The sequence below is a fragment of the Physeter macrocephalus genome, unplaced genomic scaffold, assembly GCF_002837175.3.
Source record: "Physeter macrocephalus isolate SW-GA unplaced genomic scaffold, ASM283717v5 random_379, whole genome shotgun sequence".
Taxonomy (NCBI): domain Eukaryota; kingdom Metazoa; phylum Chordata; class Mammalia; order Artiodactyla; family Physeteridae; genus Physeter; species Physeter macrocephalus.
Genome location: NW_021145665.1, coordinates 49,585 through 69,191, shown reverse-complemented (window position 1 = coordinate 69,191; position 19,607 = coordinate 49,585). Strand labels below are relative to the sequence as shown.

Sequence of the window (19,607 nt, the reverse complement as noted above, 5' to 3'; positions counted from 1 at the left end):
GGCGGGGGCGCGCGGGCGGGCGTCGGCTCGCGGGCGCTTCCCCTCCCCCCGCCCCTCCACCTTTCCCTTCCCCCACCTCCGCCACCACCGCCTCCTCCCAGCCTCCCTCCCTTCCTCGCTCCTCACCGCCCCCGGGCGGGCGGGCGGCCAGGCTGGGCTAGGCCAAAGCTCCTCACCTGGCGGTGGCGGTGTAACTCCCGGCTAGCTCGCCTCCCCAGGCGGCGGCGGCGGCGTCGAAAAAGGAAGAGGCGACGGCACAGTAGGTTCCGGACCCCGCCGACGGGACCGGGGGCGGGGGTGGGAGAGGGGGGCGGGCCGGACCCGGACGGGCGGGCGGAGCAGACACTGCGGTACAGACGGGGGCAGCGGCGGCGGCGGCGGCTGCACCGGCGGCGGCGGCACCACACAAACAAGGACGCTGATTGGGCAGCTGCCAAGCGCCTCGACTCCGCCTTCCCCACACGCCACGACGCCCATTGGGCGACCTGAGCCGGCCTCCCCGCCCTCCTCTTCTCGGCCATACCAATAAGAGACGGGATGCCGGGGCTACACCCCACCCTTGAAGAGTGAGTGGCTGGAGAAGTGACGATTGGCGTACTCAAGACCCAATCGTAAACGGAGGAGGGGGATGGTCTAGCGGGGGCGCGTTAATGGGTACCTCGGCCAGTCCCAGACACATCCGGGTCTTCAGCAGCCCATTAAGTGTCGGGGGTCAAAAAATCGCTTCAGGCTGCAACTTTACCTTAGAGACGTTTTGGTCCCCAGGCAGCCGCCGTACCCCAGTATCCCAAAACCGGGATTCCCCTCTGGCCTGCTCTCATTCTTCCAATTCTAAAGATGGAGACTGGCGAACGGCGCTGGGCTCTGTGTTGGGTGGTGTTTCATCCCAACAGAATCCAGAAATTTCACGATAAAAGTAGCTTGAGGCTCTCGGGCCTTGCAGTCTATTTGGGGCGTGGCCTGTCTCCGTCTGCCAAAGGCCTTGAGCTTCCTGGTCTTCATTGTATCCCAGCATGGTCCTGTCGTGACTGAACCACGACAGGAGAAAAAAAGGCAGCTAGCCCAATTGCTGAGAAATTACGCCGTGCAGAGCCCTCGCAGCTCCTCTCGGGATCTCTTGATCTGGTCAGGTTCACAGTGAGGGAAACAGCCTCCCACTCCACCGACTCCACCTAACTCAAGGCCCAACTCGTGCTAGCCTCCCTACTTCCCCACAGCAGTTAGGCCCACCTAAACTCTCAGCGTTTCTCGAGCACTTACCACAAGTATTGTTCTTGAGCATCTGAGGATAGGGACCAAGTATCAGAGTCAGTGTGTTGAAGGAATAATAATTACTAACGTTTTGGGAAAAGAGACTGAGGCACTGTGCTTATATATGCATCCTTATTTATTCTTTTAAGAGCTATGCGTGGGTTATTTATTCCTCATAACTCTGTGGGGTAGATGCTGTTATCCCCATTTTACAGATGAGGAAAATGAGGTACAGATCAAATGACTTGCCCAAAGTTGCACATGGTAAGTGGCAGAGCTGAAATTTGAATTCAGGTAGATCAAGAAACAGGTTCAGAGAGGCTAAGGAACTTGAAAAGGTCAGACAGCTAATTAGTGACTAAGCAGTGGTTTGAACCCAGAAATAACTGGTTCCAGAAGCACTAGAATGTGCTTTTCAAATCATTTAGAAGTCATACTGTGCAATAGAAATGAAACTAATGAAGGACATGTCCACAAAAATACAGGTGGGCCCCCGAACACAGACACGTACAGAGGCATGCCCCAATTCTAAAGTGGGTAAAACACCTTCTCTTTCCAAGAACATGGTCTCTGGAGTCCAACTGTCTGGGTTTGGATCTCTTACCAGTTGTGTGATTTGGGTACAAGTTACTTAACCTCTAGTTTCTATGCCCTAGTTTCCCTATCTTTAAAATGGGAATGCTTGATGAGTACCTAGTTCATAGGGTAATGGTGAGGATTATAAAATATACATTTTAAGTGTTCAGAGGGGTACTTCCCTGGTGGCACAGGGTAAGACTCCACGCTCCCAATGCAGGGGGCCTGGGTTCGATCCGTGGTCAGGGAACTAGATCCCACGTGCATGCTGCAACTAAGAGTTCACATGCCACAACAAGGGAGCCCACGATTTGCAACTAAGGAGCCCATGTGCTGCAACTAAGGAGGCTGCCTGCTGCAACTAAGACCAGGTGCAAACAAATAAATAAATAATTTTTTTTTTTTTAAAAAGCTCAGGATAGTGCTAAGCACATAGTAAGTACTCGGTAAACATAATATTAACTATTACGAGAATTTTCCTCACTTTTCAAACAATTTCACCCTCTTAATTCAAAATTCAGCTTCGATTGGTATTCTACCTATAGTACCTGTCTTATACCACACTGAAAATTATGTCATTTTAATTCCTTCACTGGCTCGGTTATTTCACACACGATACAAGACCTATTATGTGACTAGATACTCTTCTATGTGCTGGGGATATACAGTAAATGGGACAAAGTCACTGCCCTCACGGAAGGTACAGCCCTCTTTCCCTAACCTGCTGCTTTGTCCATTATCAGTCCAGTGCACTCTCTGCTGTCTGAAGGGCCATTCTTCACGGGCTGCAAGGATATGAGAAACACAGTGGTGGAAGATACCAGCCTGAGGAAGATACCAGTGAGGCCTGAGAAAATGCCTTTCAGCAAAATTAAAATCAGGCCGTGGAGGGGGAACTTTCAATCTGGAGCAATCAAGCTCCAAGAGAGACAGGTAAGCAAGGCCACTGGTGTAGTGGACATGACTTTGCCCTATGCAGGCTCTGTTTGTTCGTTTTCTTTTTGGGGCTAACATTTATTGAGTGTGTTTAGCACTTTATGTAGATTATATAATTAATCTTTGAACAACCTCCCCAATTTGCAGATGAGGAAAAACTGAGGCACAGCAGTTAAGTAACTTGTCTGATGTAATAAAATTAGTAAGTGCCAGAGACAAGATTTAACTAAAATTTGTCATACTCGGGCTTCCCTGGTGGTGCAGTGGTTGAGAGTCCGCCTGCCGATGCAGGGGACATGGGTTCGTGCCCCGGTCCGGGAGGATCCCACATGCCGCGGAGCGGCTGGGCCCGTGATCCATGGCCGCTGAGCCTGCGCATCCGGAGCCTGTGCTCCACAACGGGAGAGGCCACAACAGTGAGAGGCCCAGGTACCAAAAAAAAAAAAAAAAAAAAAAAAAAAAAAGTCATACTCGAACCTACACACTCTAAAGTCAGGGAAGAGAAATGGGGCCAGGTAATTTGGACTTATCCTGCCCCTCATACAGCTCCCTAAGCCACAGGACAAAGATGTCAGATGCTGTGGTGAGCATTTTGCTATTGGGATCCCCAGATACTCTCGCGGTTAAAGAATTCTGTAGTTCCACCCATCTGACTATAGGCCTGTCGAAAAATGAGAAGCATAAGCTGGGAGGCAGAGTCATCATTATCATTTGTGAAGCAAGGGGCACTCTAGACCAGGAAGACTGTACGCTCTATTAAGGTAGGGACTGAGCCCCAAAATTCTTTCTATAATTCCAGATGGTTCAGTGCACAGCTGGGCATGCTACACTCAACAGAAACTTATGTTTTCAGGAAGGAAGTCACTCAACTTTGCAGAATGTTGTTGGGGATGATACAGGGAAAGTTTGATTCTAGGGAGTGAGGTCTGATCAGAACCTGGGGTGACATGAGGGTTCCCCTCTGAAGAAGGCATCTCCTAGTCCCTGGCAAAAACAGATGGCATTTCCCAAGCCCCTCCTTTGCAGCTCCTTTAGGACACTGCTCAAGTTAGGATGGGGACGCATCCTCTGGCTTGAAGGTCCCAGAATTCAGAAGTAGTATGGCTCTCTTCATCCATCGATATCCACCCCCAGGAATTTGCGCTAGAGGCTCATGTAAGTTATTTCCTTCATTGACACTCCTGCCCTCCTTCCCCAAGATATTTCTGTTTTGTTGGCTAATTCCCTTTGGTAACTGATTTTGCAGCTGTTAGGAGAGTTTCCTGTGTTTATTTCATTACATAGGAAAGAAAGGGAGAACTCCGAGTGGACCAAAAGGATTAGAAAAATGATGCCTGGATGCCTGACGCCCACACGCAGTGAGCCCCTTAATCCTTGCCCCTGTCTTCCTGGTGCTGTCCCCAGGCTGAGACCCTGGTTGGAAGAGTACTGCCTTCAACTAGAGCAACTAAGGAGGCCTAGGATGAGTTCCAGGGCTCCCAGGATGCGTGAGAGCTGCCCTGTGGAGGTACTGGAGAAGTTGGGAGGGGGAAGCTCTGGGGAGAGGAAAGAAGGCAGAGATGAGCTCAGGGCCCCCAGAGAATGGAGTCTTTGTGTGGGGTACAGATGAGGGACAAGGGGGTGATTGTGTGGGAGGGCCGGAAGTACCACACAGACTGGCACCACCATAGCCAGCACCGGATTCACCCCTCTCCTGCTCCAAGAACTCCCTGTGCCCCAAGGGACCAGTACCAGACCTGGTCAGGGAAAGCAGTGTGTGCCTGAAGGCAGCAAGAGACGAAAAGGTGGAAAGGAGGATGTGCAGCCAGGAGAAAAAGTGAGGTATCCCCCACCATTATCCCAGACTCAGAGAACAGGAGGCAGAAGAAAAAAGACAGAAGCAGCTTTTACTATATTACATCCAACAAAACTTCGCAAGGAACAATCCTTATTGCACAGTCAGGGCCCTGGGTGGGTGAAGCATTGCCCAAGGTGGAGTGGACAGGAAGGATCAGGACTAGAGGGACACCAATGTTTCCTAAGGGGAGCCTGGGACTCCTCTAGCTCCCACCTCCTAACTTTCAAGGAGCTACAAACCACTGGACCATGCGGCCCCATTTCCCTTCTCTTTCTCACTGTCCGTAAGAACCTCATAAGCAAGGGGGCTGTGGCTCCAGAATAAATAACTTAAAATAAAATACAAATACTAAGGTAGAAAGGCATGGAGAGCCTTGGGCTCCTTCGGCAATTCTAGGGAAGCGGGACCATCATTGGTGGGGAATGACATCCCCCACTCACATTCAGGGCAAAGGCTCAGTAGCTCTGTATCTTTCTAGCTGTTTTTTAAAACAAAAACTTATAAAATGACCAGGGCAGTGCAGATCTGTGGGTACCCTGGAGAGGAGTTCCTGGTATAGGATGAGGCGGAACAGAGATGTGCCAGCTCCCCCCAGGCCTCCTCCAACATCAACATGAGCACAGAGGGCAGGTTGGAGATAGGGGAATTGTGACTTTTGGTAACAGTGGGTTCCTCTTCCTACTGCCCCCATTCAGAGCCTACGGCTGGGCATGCTTCCCAGCCTATTCCCAACTCCTCTGTGAAAGCAACAGGGAAGCAGGTTATCTCCAGAATCCATTCTCCCTCACCTCCTCAACCCAGGCTGGAGAAGGAAGCTTAAGGGTCCCTAGCATTCCAGAGGTGCTCCAAAATATTTTCGGCAGTCAATGGCCTTTGGGGTGGGCATCTGTGCCCGCCGCTGCCTCAGTTCCTCCTTGCCCATGCTGCTGGCCAGCTTGTTAAAGGCAGACTTGTACTTCTTGTCGAAGGCCACTAGGAAAGAGGGTAGAGGTAGGTCCGTATATTAGGATTCCAAGCTTCCACACCTGGCCCCAGATCCCTAAACTCCTCAGCCCCCTGCCTGCTCCCTCACCTATGTCCACATGGTCCTTGCCCAGAGCAGCCAATGTCAGGAATAAGATCTCACGGTAGATGCCCCTGGAGTGGAGGCAAAAGGGTGTAAGTGAGATAAAGGGGGTATGGAGCCCGGGACAGACCAGGGACCTCTCAGATAGGAGCACGATACCTCTGTAGGTGCAGGCCAGTGGAAGGGGGCCCTAGAGTTTCCAGCAGGAGCCCTATAGCCTTGTGCACCTCATTGAGACCGACATGGCGCAGCACGGACTCCAGCAATGCTAGACTAAGGGATGCAGGTACTGGGCCTGGCCATACCACCCGCTGGGGGATCTGGCCTGGGTGAAAAAAAAGAAGGTAGCCAGGATTATTGAGCCCTCTAAGTCTGGGACCTTCCCCTTCCCATCCTAGGCCAAATACCAGACTTACTGTGGACCCTCCAGAGCACATAGAGAGGTGGGCAGCTAACGGGGTCAGGGGTTAGGACATCCCACAGCAGCCGCACCTGCACAGATGCTGGATCAGGCATTATCCAAGGAGATGGGGCCTGCGGGGAGCCAAGATAAAGGAGAGAGGCTCATGGAGTGGGAGGCAGGGGACAGGAAATGGACAGGCATTATTCCAAGAGACAGGGACATTACAGGACATAGCCAAAGAGAAGAGAGAAAGGAACTCTTGTTCCCCGTGGGAATGCAAGCTCTATGAGAGCAAGGACTCTGTTTTGTAATCTGCTACATCCCTAGTGCCTAAAACTCTGCCTGGAACCTAAAAGGTGCTCAATAAATATTGGTGCAATGAATAGAGCAAAAAATAGATGAACATTAACAAATTATTGTCTGGGTACCAGGCACTACACTAGGTGCCTTAATAACAGCCCTGTTTGGGGGGGTGGGGGGCGGCGCTTATGCCATTTTACAGATGAGAAATTGTAGCTCAGAGTAGTGAAGTGAAAGGGCCAGGAGTCAAACCAGGTACAACCAACTCCAAAACCTGTGCTCTTTCTATAGCACTGAAGACACAGAGGACTGAGAAACAGAGCTGGGAGATGAGGAAGCAGGGACCATATCAGGGAACTGACCTGGGGAGGTGGGGGGCCATCACAGGAGGCCAGCACCAGGCATGGCAGAATACTGGGCAGGCGTAGCCGCTGGAAATACCACAGAAGGTTCCAGAAGATGATGGGGTGAGCAGCAGGCAGCTCAGGCAACGCCAGCACCTCACTGCCCTCGTTCTCTACCAGCGACTCCAGTTCCTTACGCAGCACCAGGGGGCTCAGATACGCCCATGCCCCACTCTCGACACGCCGGGAGGTACCCTGTCAGGCACAAAGCGGGAGGGCAGTGGAGGGCATGTACCACGGCCCCATCCTCAGAGCCACAATTCCCACCGGGCCACCATGTCCAACAGCTTCTGGGACGTCCCTTGCCCTCAATGCCTACCTCTCCCCAGCACCACTGGGGCCACCCACCGGGCAACACACACACACACACACACACACACACACACACACACACCTCGTGCCCCTTTGGCCCAGCCCTTACCCCCACGTGTCCGTTGCAGAGCTGGGGCTCATCCAGGGCAAGGCAGAGCCTGCGGTCACTAAGCACAGGGCCTGGGCCCCCAGGGACAGGAGCATCTTTGCTGCCACTGGCACCAGCAGAGGCAGGCTTGGGGCTGGGGGCACTGCAGCGAGATAGCAGGAGGGTCAGCCCTCGGACCTCCACCTTCCTGCCCCACCCACAGCACTCGCCCTGCTTTGGGCACCTTGGTCGGGAATCAAAGGTCTGGACACTGAGTAGGGGCACAAAGGGGCAGGTGCAGAAGGGACAGGTTGTGTTGAGGTTGGAGTCGTCAGGTGCCCAGCCAGCCATGATCTCCTCATCATACACCAGGGAATCACAGGCGCGGCACAAGGAGCAGCTAGACAGCAGAATCTGCAGGCGAGAAGACCCCAGGAAGCAGGCCCCTTTTGGCCTCTAGGCTCAGGAGCCCGTGCTCCTTCCCCAGCCGCTCTCATCTTCACATCCCAGCCCAGGCTCCTCCCACCTCCTCCCCAACCCCTGCCTTTGACAGAGTGAATGGGTGTGGTGTATGTGTGTGTTCAAGCACATCTGCGTGGGAGGGGTTATCCTCACTTCCAGGGAAGGTGGCTGGAAGGATCCAGGGGTGTCACTGAGGCGCTCTGAGGAATGGCGAAGGCTCATGCTGCTGAGAGAAGATTCTGAGAGGTCCCACTCACTGCCCAGAGAGGCTGAGCTCTGCCATTACATGAGAAAGCATAGTTAGCCACACCCATGCTCCTCTTCACCCAGGATGCTGGCTTCAGCCACCCCTCAAGGCCCTCTCTGGGCACTCCTGGTTAGCAGCTCCTCCCCAGGCCTCCTGGTGCTAAAGTGTCTGGACCCTCCCCTCACTGGCTACCTCAGATGCAGTGGATCCAGGGCGCTCCCGGGGGCGCAGAAGGCTGTCCATGGGGCTGCGGCGGGCTGGGGGAGGCAGGTCAGGGGGCAGCTCAGGCGGGGGAACACGAGAGGCAGGGGAGCGGCGGGAAGGAGTGAGCAGCTGTTGGAGGCGGGCACCCAGCCCTCTTCGGGGGGTGCTGGCCTCATCCTGATGCCAGCCAGCCTTGGGCACCCGCCCACTTGGCCCTTGCAGAGTTTCAGCGGACTGAGTACTCAGGGCTGAGCCTGCATCCCCTGGGCTGCCTCCAGGTGCTGGCTCCTCCCCGGTCAGGCTCAGGTCTGAGAGGCTTCCATCGTGCCAGGGCACAGGTGATCCCCGGGGTTCCAGTACCCCCAAGGCCTCTATCACTACAGGGCAGAAAAGAATCAGGGAAGATGGAGGCCAGCCCCTCCTCCAGGAACTGAGTAAACACAATTACTGGCTGTACAGACTCTGGCACCACAGCCCCCACTACGGTGACAGTCCAGGCAAGATTCCCTCGGCGCCTACAGTGCCTACCACAAAGCACCACCCGTCCATCCTGGCTCTGGCCTTCCCCTCTTTCACTGGCAAGTGGTCAGGGAAGCTGACGAGGCTGAGGGTTGGGGTGTGGGACAAGGGCACTCACTGTGGGCCACGCCAGCCTCCACAGTGGGCTGTGCCCCTCGGGCACTACCCAGGCTGCCACTCTTCACCAGGCGGCCCGTAGGCGAGGCAGGGTCCCTCAGGCTTCGCCCAGCCCAGGTAGTCTGGCGCTGAAGGGGGCGGGTAGGGGAGGGGCGCTCCAGATAGGGCTCTGTAAAAGACAGAGAGGGGGCTGAAAGGCAGCCAGCTAGAAACCCAGCCCCCAGTTCCAAAACAGAGCTCCTTACGTGGACCTGGATTTATAGGGCTCCTCCCAGGCAGAACTTCATCTCTTTTGTTACCAGCCAAGTATAGTTTATCCACTCTGAGAACACCCAGTGCCAGCCACTAGACCAGCCCCAGCTCTCCATGCCTATCCCCCTGCCCGTGTCCCCAGCCCCTACCCACCTGTCTGGGAGCCGCCTGCCTCTTGTGCTGCCGTCTCTGCCTCCTCCTCCCGCTTCGGATGCTGCCACCGCTGCCGCCGTTCTCTCAAGGGCTGGCGGAACTGAGCAGCCCCCAGGACCACGTTCCGGAGCTTGGCCCAGCGCAGGCGCCCACCCGGTGTACCAGACGGCCACTTGCTTTCCAGCACGGCCTGCCAAGCACAGTGCCCATGAAGATGGCCTACTTCCATACCCTGGCCTCAGCCTGACGCCAACTGCCTGACCTGGAGCCCCAGGGACCACCTTCTCCTCCAGACATCCTGCCTAGGACTGTCCTGCCAATGGCTCAGCCAGGAACGAGAGCCCAGAAGGGACAGTTGGCAGCTGCCACCCTGAGGGGTTCTAGAGGAAGCCAGAAGCAGTGGAGACAACCTGGATCCAGACTCTGCTGTTTATAAACTATGGGCTTTGAAGAAATCGGTTCATTTTTTTGGTCATTAGTTTCCTCATCTAAAAAACAGGAAACATAGGTTAGTATCATGGTTAAGGGCCTGAATTCAGGAAACATCAGCATGCCTGTGTGCATCTCCTAACTCCCTAACTTACTCACTGTGGTACCTCGGACAAGTTACTAAGCCCCTGCAACCTCATGGCCTCATCTGTAAGATGGGGACAATAATCATTCTACTTCATGGGGCTGTGGTAAAGATAAAATGATTTGATGTGGAAAATGTATTTGGAACAGTGCCTGGCATATTGGCTCCCACTATTAGCCATCATCGGGAGGTAGCAGTACTCGCCCAACCTCCTTGTCAGGGGTATTGTGGGTGAAAATCAAAGCAGCCAAGTATGAGAAAACCGTCTGCAGGTGCTAAGGCACTAGAGGAGCACAATGGGTGACAATGGTGACAGGACCTTGTTGGATTGTATGGGCCTGATCTCCAAGGAGAGGGGAGAGCAGCAGGTGTCAGGGAGCAGCATCCTCCCCACACACATACCTGGCACAGGCTGCCATCCCCCCCTCACCCCAAGTTAGGTACCTTGTTATAGTAGCCGTAGGTGATGGTGTTGGGCACGATGCCTGCCCGCCGCATGTCCAGCATGACCCGCACAGACAACACGGGCTGCCCATAGTGTGAGCAGAGCTGCATCAACACACGATAACACACCTGGGCCAGGAGATGCGCAGGATGAGAGCGGACTCACTCCCAGCCCAAGTCCTCAAGTCTCAGCGAGCACCCTTCTCCAGCCTCCCCAGTTCTCACAGACTTCACTGGCCCCTGGCAGCTCCTGGGCTTGCCTCAGAGCCACCTACCCTTCCTGCTGAGCCTGCCACCCTGCAGTCTCTACTGCTACACCCTGAACGTGCTCATTAATTCAGTGAATGTGATGGAGCACCTGCCCAGCTCTCAACTTGGGCCCGTGCTCCCCATCTGCTTTCCATGGTCACCAAGTTTCCCTCTCACAGCCCCCATGCCTGCACAAGCCCCTGGGACTGGGCGCGGGTGCCCACCTCGTCGGGCAGCACCACCTTGCGGCTCTCCATCTGGCGCAGCACCTGGTAAGCCGTTTGCAGTGCCCGCACCCTGGAGGGCGCCGACCGCACATAGGCAGGCAGACACAGGAACCACAGCCCATAGCAGTGGCCCAGCAGGCACCGGGCCCAGAGCTCAGGCACAGCTGCTGACTTCTGCGCCATCCGCTGTGCGATCTTCATCTCCTAGGTAGGGCAGGGGACACACCTGGGTGAGTACAATGCCAGGGCAGCGCAGGTCTTAAAATAGTGTGGGAGAAGCAGCACCCTCCCTGAGGAAGGGTCTGTGCACTGACGAGGCGGGAGAGATGCTGCACACACAGCCCAGGATCCCCAAGCAGAGATGCCTAGCTTGAGCTTAGGCAGGTACCCTGGAAGAGGCAGCAAGCCCCTGGTTTCCCAGAGTGCTCAGAAAATGAAGATGAGGATGATGACAGTGGTAACAATAGCTAATATTTCATGTGCCTTTTATGTGCCAGACATAACTGAAACTTCCAACGACCTTATGGGGTAAATACTATTATACCCATTTTACAGATGAAGAAACTGAAGCAGCAGCCCTTGGCCTGAGCCAGATGCCTCTGGGGGGCCCACCTGCGGGTTACCTGTTTGGTACGGCGAGGGGCAGGACTGCTGGGGGCACTACGGGATGGACCTGGCACAGGCAGAGCCCCGGGTTGCTCTTGAGGAGACTCAAACAGCTCAGCCCGTAGTTCGGGGAACCCATCGTAGCTGGAGGGGCAGAGAGAAGCAACATCAGGAGCAGTCGTTACTAAGTCAGCCTATGGGGCCTCACAACAAGTGAGGGGACAAGAGGCTCTCACCAGTACTGGGGGGTAGATTCACTGCCCTCTGGCGCCGGCGGCTCCTCGGGAGGTGTGATAAAGACAGTGAGCTCACTTCCCGACAGCTCCTCCAGCTCCACCAAGGGTGTTGGCTCAGGCTTCTCCTGCTCTGGGTGGACCTGGAGCAGGATGGTAAGAGAATGAGCATCTCCCAGGAAAGCATAGCCACAGGGAAGGAGGTAGTGGGTCCAGATTCCACCAAGGCCCTGGAGACAGAGCTGGGGGATGGAGTGAGGAATGGGAAGACGGTACGTCTATGAGGCCGGTCACGTATGCTGCATAGGCTGTGCCCTGTATAACCCCAGGGGCACCATCCCTGCCACAGATGAGATGTAGAGTGTTTATACCTGGGATAACACAGACTGCCAAGAGGAGAGCAGAGGGCAAAGGGCATGAAGAGAAGGGATAATGCCCAATACCTTGTCAACACAAGAGTCAAAGAATTCCAGGGCAGCATGCCGAGCAGAGCCAAAAGAACATTCCTCAATGAACTGCGAGAACATCTGTGTGTGTAGCAGCTGGGAGTACAGCTTGTGGCTGGAGCGTTCCCGGGATTTGAGGAAGCCTGACGGATGAGAATGGGGCAGAGGAAGGTTACCAGGGGTCCCTACCACAGGCACCCCCTTCTGAACCCTTTTCTTGGCTCCCTGCCAACTTGGCGTCCAAGGCCATCAAAGCCATCCCCTCTTTGGCCCCTTTGGCACCACTACACCACACGCCAAGCCGACCAGCTCAGCTACCCCAGCACCACAGTTCCATGGAATCCCCTCCCTTTTATCTGTTGGCACCTAGGAGGACCTCAGACTAGGGAGTCTCCAAGGGAAGAGAGTTTCACCCATGGGGGTGGCTCACCACAGGCGTCACTGTGTCCCCACCAAGCCCAGGGCTTCCCAGAGGGCAGGGCCACAGCTGGTTCATCTTTGTACCCTTATCCCCTCTCCAAGCCCAGAAGAGCATACATCTCAAAGCTGGTGCCCACAAAAACATGTGCTGAGTGAAGGAACAAGAAACTGTGTGATTCCCTGTCCCCCCGGGCTTCCCCATGGAGCCCAGCCCCTGGCCACCCATCCCGTGACACCCTCCCCAAGCAGAGACAGGCCCCCTTTACCCTGCAGGAAGAAGAGGTTGTCGACATCACGAGACCCCTCAGAGGGGGCCTGGGTGAGCGGGCGCAGGAAGTCCCGGTAGCCCTTGAGCAGGCAGGCCATGAAGCGGAGGAAGGCTCCCTGGACCTCGCGCTCCAGCCGGGCCCGGCGGCCACACACTGCCTCGTAGTCTGTCAGTAGGAATTCCAGGGAGGCCTCCTCCTCGGGTCCAGTATATGCTGGGGACCAGGGCAGCCTGAGAATCAGGGCCAGCACCCGTAGGGCTTGCCTCAACCCTGCTCTTCACACAGAAGTCACTGTTGCTACCCCACCACCGGCAGCTCCTAAGAGACCTGGTACCAATAGTAACTAAAAAGTTACCTTCAGGGACTTCCCTGGTGGCCCAGTGGTTAAGAATCCACCTGCCAATGCAGGGGACACGGGTTCGAGCCCTGGTCTGGGAAGATCCCACATGCCACGGAGCAACTAAGCCTGTGCGCCACAACTACTGAGCCTGCGCTCTAGAGCCCGCGAGCCACAACTACTGAGCCCGCGCGCCACAACTACTGAAGCCCACGTGCCTAGAGCCCGTGCGCCACAAGAGAAGCCACCACAATGAGAAGCCCGTGTACCGCAACAAAGAGTAGCCCCCGCTCGCCGCAACTAGAAAAAAGCCCGCACGCAGCAATGAAGACCCGATGCAGCCAAAAATAAATAATTAATTAATTCAAAAAAAAGAATTTACAAAAAAAAAGTTACCTTCAGGTAACAGTTTCAAGCCTCCCCAATGACAAGCTCAACCTCCCTGACATATTCAGGAATATTAATGTGACATGCGCTTCCCTCTTGCTTAAACTGGAATTTGAATTCCTCTCACTTCCACCAAATGAAAGCCTAACTCCTCTAACCTCCTCAAGTAAGGTCAGCTCTCCACAGGCCTCCCCAAACTGGAGGTTTAAGGTCAATGACAGTTTCCAGCCTCCCACCGCCACCCACGCTCCTCACTCTGATCCAGCTGCTGGTACAGGTTTGTCAGTGTAGCCAGCAGAACCTTGTAGGGTCTGCGGGGCAGGATCCGAGGGGAGAGGGGCTTCTTTTCCTCAGTCCTGTGAGATAAACAGAAGGAAGAAAGGGTGATGGGGCTCCTCGCCAGCCTCCTCCACGTTTTGCCTGAGGCTGCTTTTGAGCAGGTACACTGCATACACCAGCCCTCTCCTGCCCCCCCCCCACCTAGAAACCCCCTGGACAAGACCCAACCCTCTTACTGGAAGAATGTGTTGGTATCAAGATCAACACAGATGACATCCGCAGGCGGGTCATGCAGATCGAAGTAACTGGAGTGGATACCCACGATGAAGGGCACGGGGGCACTCAGCACGTCTGCCAGCACTAGCGGGCACAGCGGAATGTAGGGGCACTGCCAGTGCAGCGGGAAGATCATCTAAAGCATCAGGGAGTGAGGACCAGTGAGCAGGGCGTAGGGGCAGCAGGAGAGGGGGCCTGGGCCCTGGGGAGTGGTGCCTGTTGAGAGAAGCTGTGGGAGTTGGGCTCTGTATGTCCTGTAGGTCATGCCCAAGGGTAAAAGGCTGAGGAACCCTCCCCAAGAAAAGAAAAGTAAGGAGAATCTAGGTAGGGACCGGGGCACCAGAAAGAACACTCTAGGCAAGGCAGTCTGGGCAGGGTAGCACTCACAGAGACGAGGGCCTCGCAGACGCTGGTGAGCAGGTCCGGCCGCAGTGAGTGGACTAGTAGTTTGTGTTCCGTGAGCACAGCCAGTAGCAGCGTGACAGCCAGCTCAGGGCCTAGGCTCTGCAGCAGCTGCAGGAAGCTGGCACCGCTGCGGGCAATGCCAAGGTGGGGGAGGAGTCAGCAGGAGGCCTTTCCCTAGTCACTGGGCACAGACACCACCCGGGCCCAGCCTGCACAGACCTCAACACCTGTGCCCACCTGCCTGGCACCTACCATGTCCTTGGTCATCAAAGCCCCCCCAACCTGGGCACATACCTGAGGGGCAGGGGTGAGGATACAGGCTGGCAGAGGAGCAGGTTGTCATAGGGAGACATCTGGGAGACAGAAGAGCCACAGGTCAGGATGGTGAAGACTAGCCCCTGGCAGTTCTCCTCCTCCCATCCAGCCCCAGCCTCAGCTCTCACCTGCACCAGGATGCGGGGTCTCTGTGGGGAAGGGAAGGGGACATTGTGAATGAAGTGGGAGATGTGCCTGGGGGAGAGAGGGGTCCAGTTAGAGGCAGACTCCCAGTCTACTTCATTCAGCCACATTTGCTCTTCTCCTTCACCTGTCCACAAGAACCTTAATCCTCCCTGAGATCCACCTCGAGACTGGTGTCAGCCATCAGAGCCTCCATTATGTACAGCATTTATGCAAATCAGAAGAGATTCCCTCTGGGCCTGCACAGCCCCTGGCCAGGACTTAGCTAGCAAGTGTAGCCTGGATTTCAGGCCCCACTCAGCCCCTCAGCCAGGAGCACTTTTGCAATGGACCAACTCTCCAGCCACGCACTACAGCCCCATCCCCACTCCTCTGCCCACCCAGGGTCCCCACCACCACCCCCGCTCCAGCCTAATCTCACCCATCTCTCCTGGCCTCCCGAGATCCCCTCATAACCCTTCCCAGTGTCGGGAAAGTCTCATGCTCACGCTTCCAGGGGCAGGCGGTGGGGGCCTGAGACGGAGTAGCGGTAGAGGAAGGTGAGGAAGGCGCGGAAGGCAGGGAAGGCAGGCCAGCGGGACAGCACAGCGATGGCACGGCGGCTGCGCACAGCTCGGCCCCCCAGTGCCCGGCCCCGCTCCACAGCGCTCAGCAGGCCCAGGGCCCGCGCTTGCCGCTCCGAGAGCCTGGTCCTCGGGAACGCCTCGTAGAACTGCAAGGCAGCACCGTACACCTGGCAGGACAGAGGGGCAGTCAGGCGGGCCCTGTGGAGCCCGGACCCCTGACCACACTCTGCACACCCACCTTATCACCAGCTGCACCCGTGAGCACAAAGGTGGAGAAGACGGGCACGGGGTACTTGGTCTGGGCAGGCCAGCACTCGATAGTGGCCCCCATGGGCAGGCAGAAGACGGGCACTGACTCGGGCAGCGGGAACGCCTCATTGTCCTCCTCTGGGTAGCGGCCCAGCAGCTCTGCACCCCCGGCAGAGTGGGGGTACCCAAAAGGAGTAGGGTCCATCAGACTCCAGGGGAAGGAAGCAGGGGATCCCAGAGAAGGGCCAAGCAGCAAAGGGGAAGTGAGTTCTGTGGACACTGAAGGTACCAGCCAAGAGGCATCAGGGCAGAGGAACACAGAGGGTCAAGGGGTTGGAGACAGAGGGGCTACTCACCTGCCTCATACACCAGCGTGTTGGCCTTGGCCAGGCCCACCTTGTAGCACAGGTACACTGCTGGGCCCCACTGCCCCAGAAATGGCAAGAGACAAGCAGACACACAGCTAACAAAGGTTTCTGGGGTTCATTTTCTCCACCACCCCTACGTGGTCTTTATAACTCCCACTAATCCCAGTCCCCCAAGATGAGAGTCACACCTCTGGGCCCCGCCCCACCGTTAGACGCCTTGGTCCTAGGATACCCTTTGTGCCCAGGGTCCACACCGTCACACAGAGATGGTGCAGGTCTCAGCTCCTGGCTCAGGGTCCCACTCACCATGCCAGGGTTGAGGTTGCGGGGCAATTGGCAGTAAGTATGAGGCGTGCCCTCGCCCTTGCTGGGCAGCACCAGGCAGAGGTCAGTGATGCCCAGGGCATGCAACCCTGCCCCCTCTGCTGCCCGCCGGTAAGTGAGGTAGGTGCGGGGGTGCCCAGGGCCTGGAGGTGCCAGGTTGGCTGAGTGGCTGTAGGGTGTCGTAGCTAGCACTTGGAAGCCAGGCTTGGGACGTTCCTTCCCCTCATACAACACCCTTGGCACAGAGAACAGAGAGAGATGTCAGAAGTCCAATACAGAGAAAGACCCCAGTCCTGCTAGATCTGCCTACCTAGTCCTACCTACTCAGCCTAGTCAAACCCCAACACCAGGACCCACTTCTTGCTGAACTCTGCCCTCCAAAACGCTGTACCCCTCTTCTGCCCTTGGCTCTACTTCTTGATCAGTAACAACTCCTCAAACCTTCCATGGTTCTCAAGCTCGTTAATAAATATTAAGAATAAAAGCTACCATTTATTGACTCTGTGCTAAGTCCCTTACATGGATTATCTCATTTAATCTTCTCAACCACCCTATGAGGAGGTATTATTTTCCCCAATTTACAGATAAGGGAAAAGGCCCAGAGGGGCTCAATAACCTGCCTAAGGTCACATAGCTAGCAAGTAGCAGCACAAGTATATGCTCCCAAATCTGTGTGAGAACTAAGTACGCACAACTTCAGGCCCTTCTCCCTGGCCTCTAGCCCACTCTCTTCCCATTCCCATTGCACATCCCTCATCCCATACCCCTACCTCTCCCTGCCTCACCCCAGATCTCCTCCCAGCCTCCCTTGGTGCCAGCATGGGTAGGTGCACACACCCCAGCTCAACGAGGGGGGGCCTGTCACGCCCCCTCCGGTAGCAGATGACTGGTTGAGTTCCACCCAGGAGCCCAGCACTGAGTTCCAAGGGGTGGCCCCCCGCAGAAGCCTGGATGCATGTGTAGCCCTGGGGCACCTCCTCGCCAAGGGCCCTAGCGATGACTGCCACATCTGTGATGGGCTCAGCTGGCCGGGGAGGGCGAAGGGGCCCACTGGGTTCAGGAACCCACGTTTCCTCAGGGATGGGTGCTCCGTTCCCTGCAAGCCCAGCTATCACGAAGTAATCCACCAGCCGGGGGGGCCGCTCCTCCGCCATGGCCCCCCCCTCACTCACTGCATCTGGAATGGTCAAGTGGGGGAGAGATGAAGCAAGGAAGGTTGGTGTTGCCATAGCAACCAAGGAGTTTCCCCCTCTTGCTTCCTTCCTCTTCCCAGTCCTTTCAAGGAAAAGCAGGATCAGTGGTCAGCCAATCCTAAACTCTCCCGCCTGTGACATCACCAGGCTCTCACAGCCCACCACAGCTCCTTAAAGAGACCAGGACCCTCCCTCTTGGTGGTACCAGCCCTCTTCCCAAAGAACCCAAACTCCACTCCACTGCACACAGCTAACCTGGGCTCTGACATCATAGTTTCTGTATCCATTTTAAAGACTCCACCCCGCTTCACTCCCTAACATAACAGAGATCAGTCTTTTCTGTAATGGTCTGCAATGACATCATTCCTTCTGGCCATGACATCATGCCAACTTTACAGTCTTTTTATGGGTTTCTGGCCTTCCTACTCTAGTTGACATTCTACGAACCTCATGAGCCAGCTAATATTCTTAAAGAGCCCACTTCTAGGTTTTTGTGAGGACTCCACAAAAGCCAAGCTTTAAGCGTCTTTTCACCAGACTCGTGTCCTTTTTTCCTAACTTAGTTCCACTATCTGACAAAAAAACCAGTGCCCTCCAACCTCCAGGATCCTTAGGTATCCCCAGTTAAGTCCAAAGCAGCAGTGGGAGACAGTCCCAGCAATCCCCAAGCCCTCCTCCATGGAGCCCAGAGACAGAAACAGGCCCACAACGGGTCTTCAGTAACTCTTCTCACCTGCCTTCATGGCCCAACCCCAGGGAGTAGGAGCCCCAAAGGTCCCGGGGTGCCCCAGGGTGCAGAAGCTGGGAAAGAGCTTGGTGGGTGGCTTGCAGCTGAGGACCGAAGGCGTGGGGGCCGCTTCAGAGGGGAAGGGAGGTGACTTCCTGAAACAGTGGAGGGGAAGCTGCAGCTCAGCGGAAGCCAGCCTATGGGTGTGAGAGTGTGTGTGTGTGCTGGGGGGGGGGGGGGGTACCGTTGAAGGTGCCAACACAGCATCATTCCAAGTTGGAACCTTAGACTAAAGGACCCGGAGCAAGGCAGAGGAGGCTCAGACTGGATCCAGGATGTACAATCCTACCTAACCTCCCACCCTTGCCAAGAGAAGAGGGGGCAAAGGAATCTCAGTAGCCAAGCTGGCTCTCCTTAACCTGGCCTCTGGCCACACACACATACACACACCAACTCCAGCTTAATTTAGTCTCCACATCTAAGAGGTGAAGCCGGGAGTTAGCGTCAGCCTCCTGATTTAGCTCTGGGACACAACCCCATGCCTCGTCCCGTGCTGGCGAATGGGAGCCCTATGCCCTATGGCCAAGGCAGCAGGCGGGAGCCATGAGGCTGAGGCCAGCAGAAGAGCGAGTGGCCCCCATCGGCAGGACCTCCGCACCCGGGCCTCTCCTCACCGAGCCAGGGAAGAGTCCTGCAGAAGGCAACCCTTTCTCCCTGGGGAACGCAAGGGGCAGGGGCGCCACTCCGGGTCGCAACGCCCACAAGCCGGGCGGCGGGAAGTTCGCGTTGGGGCAAAGGGCGCGCCGAGCGGGAGGAGGCTGAGGAAGGAGCAGGAGGGCAGAGAGGAGCGGGCGCTCAGGCTGCTGGAGACGTGACGGCAGCAGCGCCGGCCGCCGCGTGACCCGAGCGGAGGGAGGGGTGCTCGAGCTCTAGGACCCGCGGGAGCAGGAGGGGTGCAGGGCGCCGGGGCACTGCTAGCTAACTCCGGGCTGCGCCCTCCCTTCCACTTTCACTTCCCCAGGAGAGAGGAACCGGAACCAGATGTGCAGCGCCGGAGAACAGCTGGGGGAGAGCCCCCGCCCCGCCGGCGCTCCCTCCCTTCCTTCCCCGCCCGCCGCCCCGCCCGGTCCAGCCCCTACCTGCCTGCCCCGCGACTCCCCCGCCGGCCGGCCCGCGGGCGGGTGGCTCGGAAGGCGGGTTGGCGGGCAGGCGGGCGGTGCGGCTACCCGGCTCCGGACATGTCGCACCCGACTCGGGCGCCGCTCCCGCCGGGGCGACAAGTGAAGGAAGAAGAAGCGGCCGAGGGCGCCGGGGCGCGGGGCGCCGTGGAGGGAGATCCGGGCGATCCCAGCGTCCCCGCCGCGCTGCGCCACGCGGGGACTGTGCTGCCGCGCCGCTCGCTCGCGCCGCACGGCCCTTCCGGCTCCCGCTGCGCTCGGGGC

The 19,607-nt window shown here is 56.5% G+C and overlaps 2 protein-coding genes and 1 long non-coding RNA gene across 7 annotated transcripts in view; 2 read left to right on the top strand and 1 right to left on the bottom strand.

The window, feature by feature from the left end:
- The first annotated feature begins 195 nt into the window (after window positions 1-195).
- Window positions 196-9,240, top strand: LOC129391873 (uncharacterized). Its single transcript, XR_008616679.1, has 4 exons — window positions 196-259; window positions 2,571-2,760; window positions 3,790-4,121; window positions 9,117-9,240. It is a non-coding gene; the product is annotated as an uncharacterized lncRNA (long non-coding RNA).
- Window positions 4,629-19,388, bottom strand: DENND4B (DENN domain containing 4B). 5 transcript variants are annotated; one of them, XM_055082941.1, is made up of 29 exons: window positions 19,305-19,380; window positions 18,172-18,320; window positions 17,083-17,422; window positions 16,228-16,480; window positions 15,910-15,979; window positions 15,543-15,712; window positions 15,227-15,471; window positions 14,723-14,789; window positions 14,574-14,632; window positions 14,262-14,406; window positions 13,835-14,010; window positions 13,575-13,675; window positions 12,593-12,808; window positions 11,904-12,049; window positions 11,464-11,603; window positions 11,245-11,371; window positions 10,619-10,825; window positions 10,146-10,274; window positions 9,128-9,317; window positions 8,724-8,891; window positions 8,072-8,463; window positions 7,789-7,911; window positions 7,418-7,587; window positions 7,195-7,336; window positions 6,732-6,968; window positions 6,083-6,200; window positions 5,826-5,991; window positions 5,673-5,737; window positions 4,629-5,572 (listed from the first exon to the last, which is right to left on the bottom strand). In XM_055082941.1, the coding sequence occupies exons 2-29, from the start codon at window positions 18,179-18,181 to the stop codon at window positions 5,427-5,429; spliced, it is 4,518 nt and encodes a 1,505-aa protein (XP_054938916.1). In that variant the 5' UTR covers window positions 18,182-18,320; window positions 19,305-19,380; the 3' UTR covers window positions 4,629-5,426. The 5 variants fall into 5 exon arrangements, with proteins under 5 accessions (XP_054938916.1, XP_054938915.1, XP_007130329.1 ...); XM_055082940.1 differs by lacking the exon at window positions 19,305-19,380 and adding an exon at window positions 18,840-19,193; XM_007130267.4 differs by lacking the exon at window positions 19,305-19,380 and adding an exon at window positions 18,840-19,193 and having other exon boundaries at window positions 8,075-8,463.
- LOC129391872 (serine/arginine repetitive matrix protein 1-like) overlaps window positions 18,726-19,607 on the top strand; it is a 1,145-nt gene continuing 263 nt past the window's right edge. Inside the window, exons 1-2 of the mRNA XM_055082936.1 lie at window positions 18,726-18,865; window positions 19,187-19,605. Coding sequence (XP_054938911.1) covers window positions 18,726-18,865; window positions 19,187-19,605 — 559 coding nt within the window. The remainder of the gene's footprint in view (window positions 18,866-19,186; window positions 19,606-19,607) is intronic.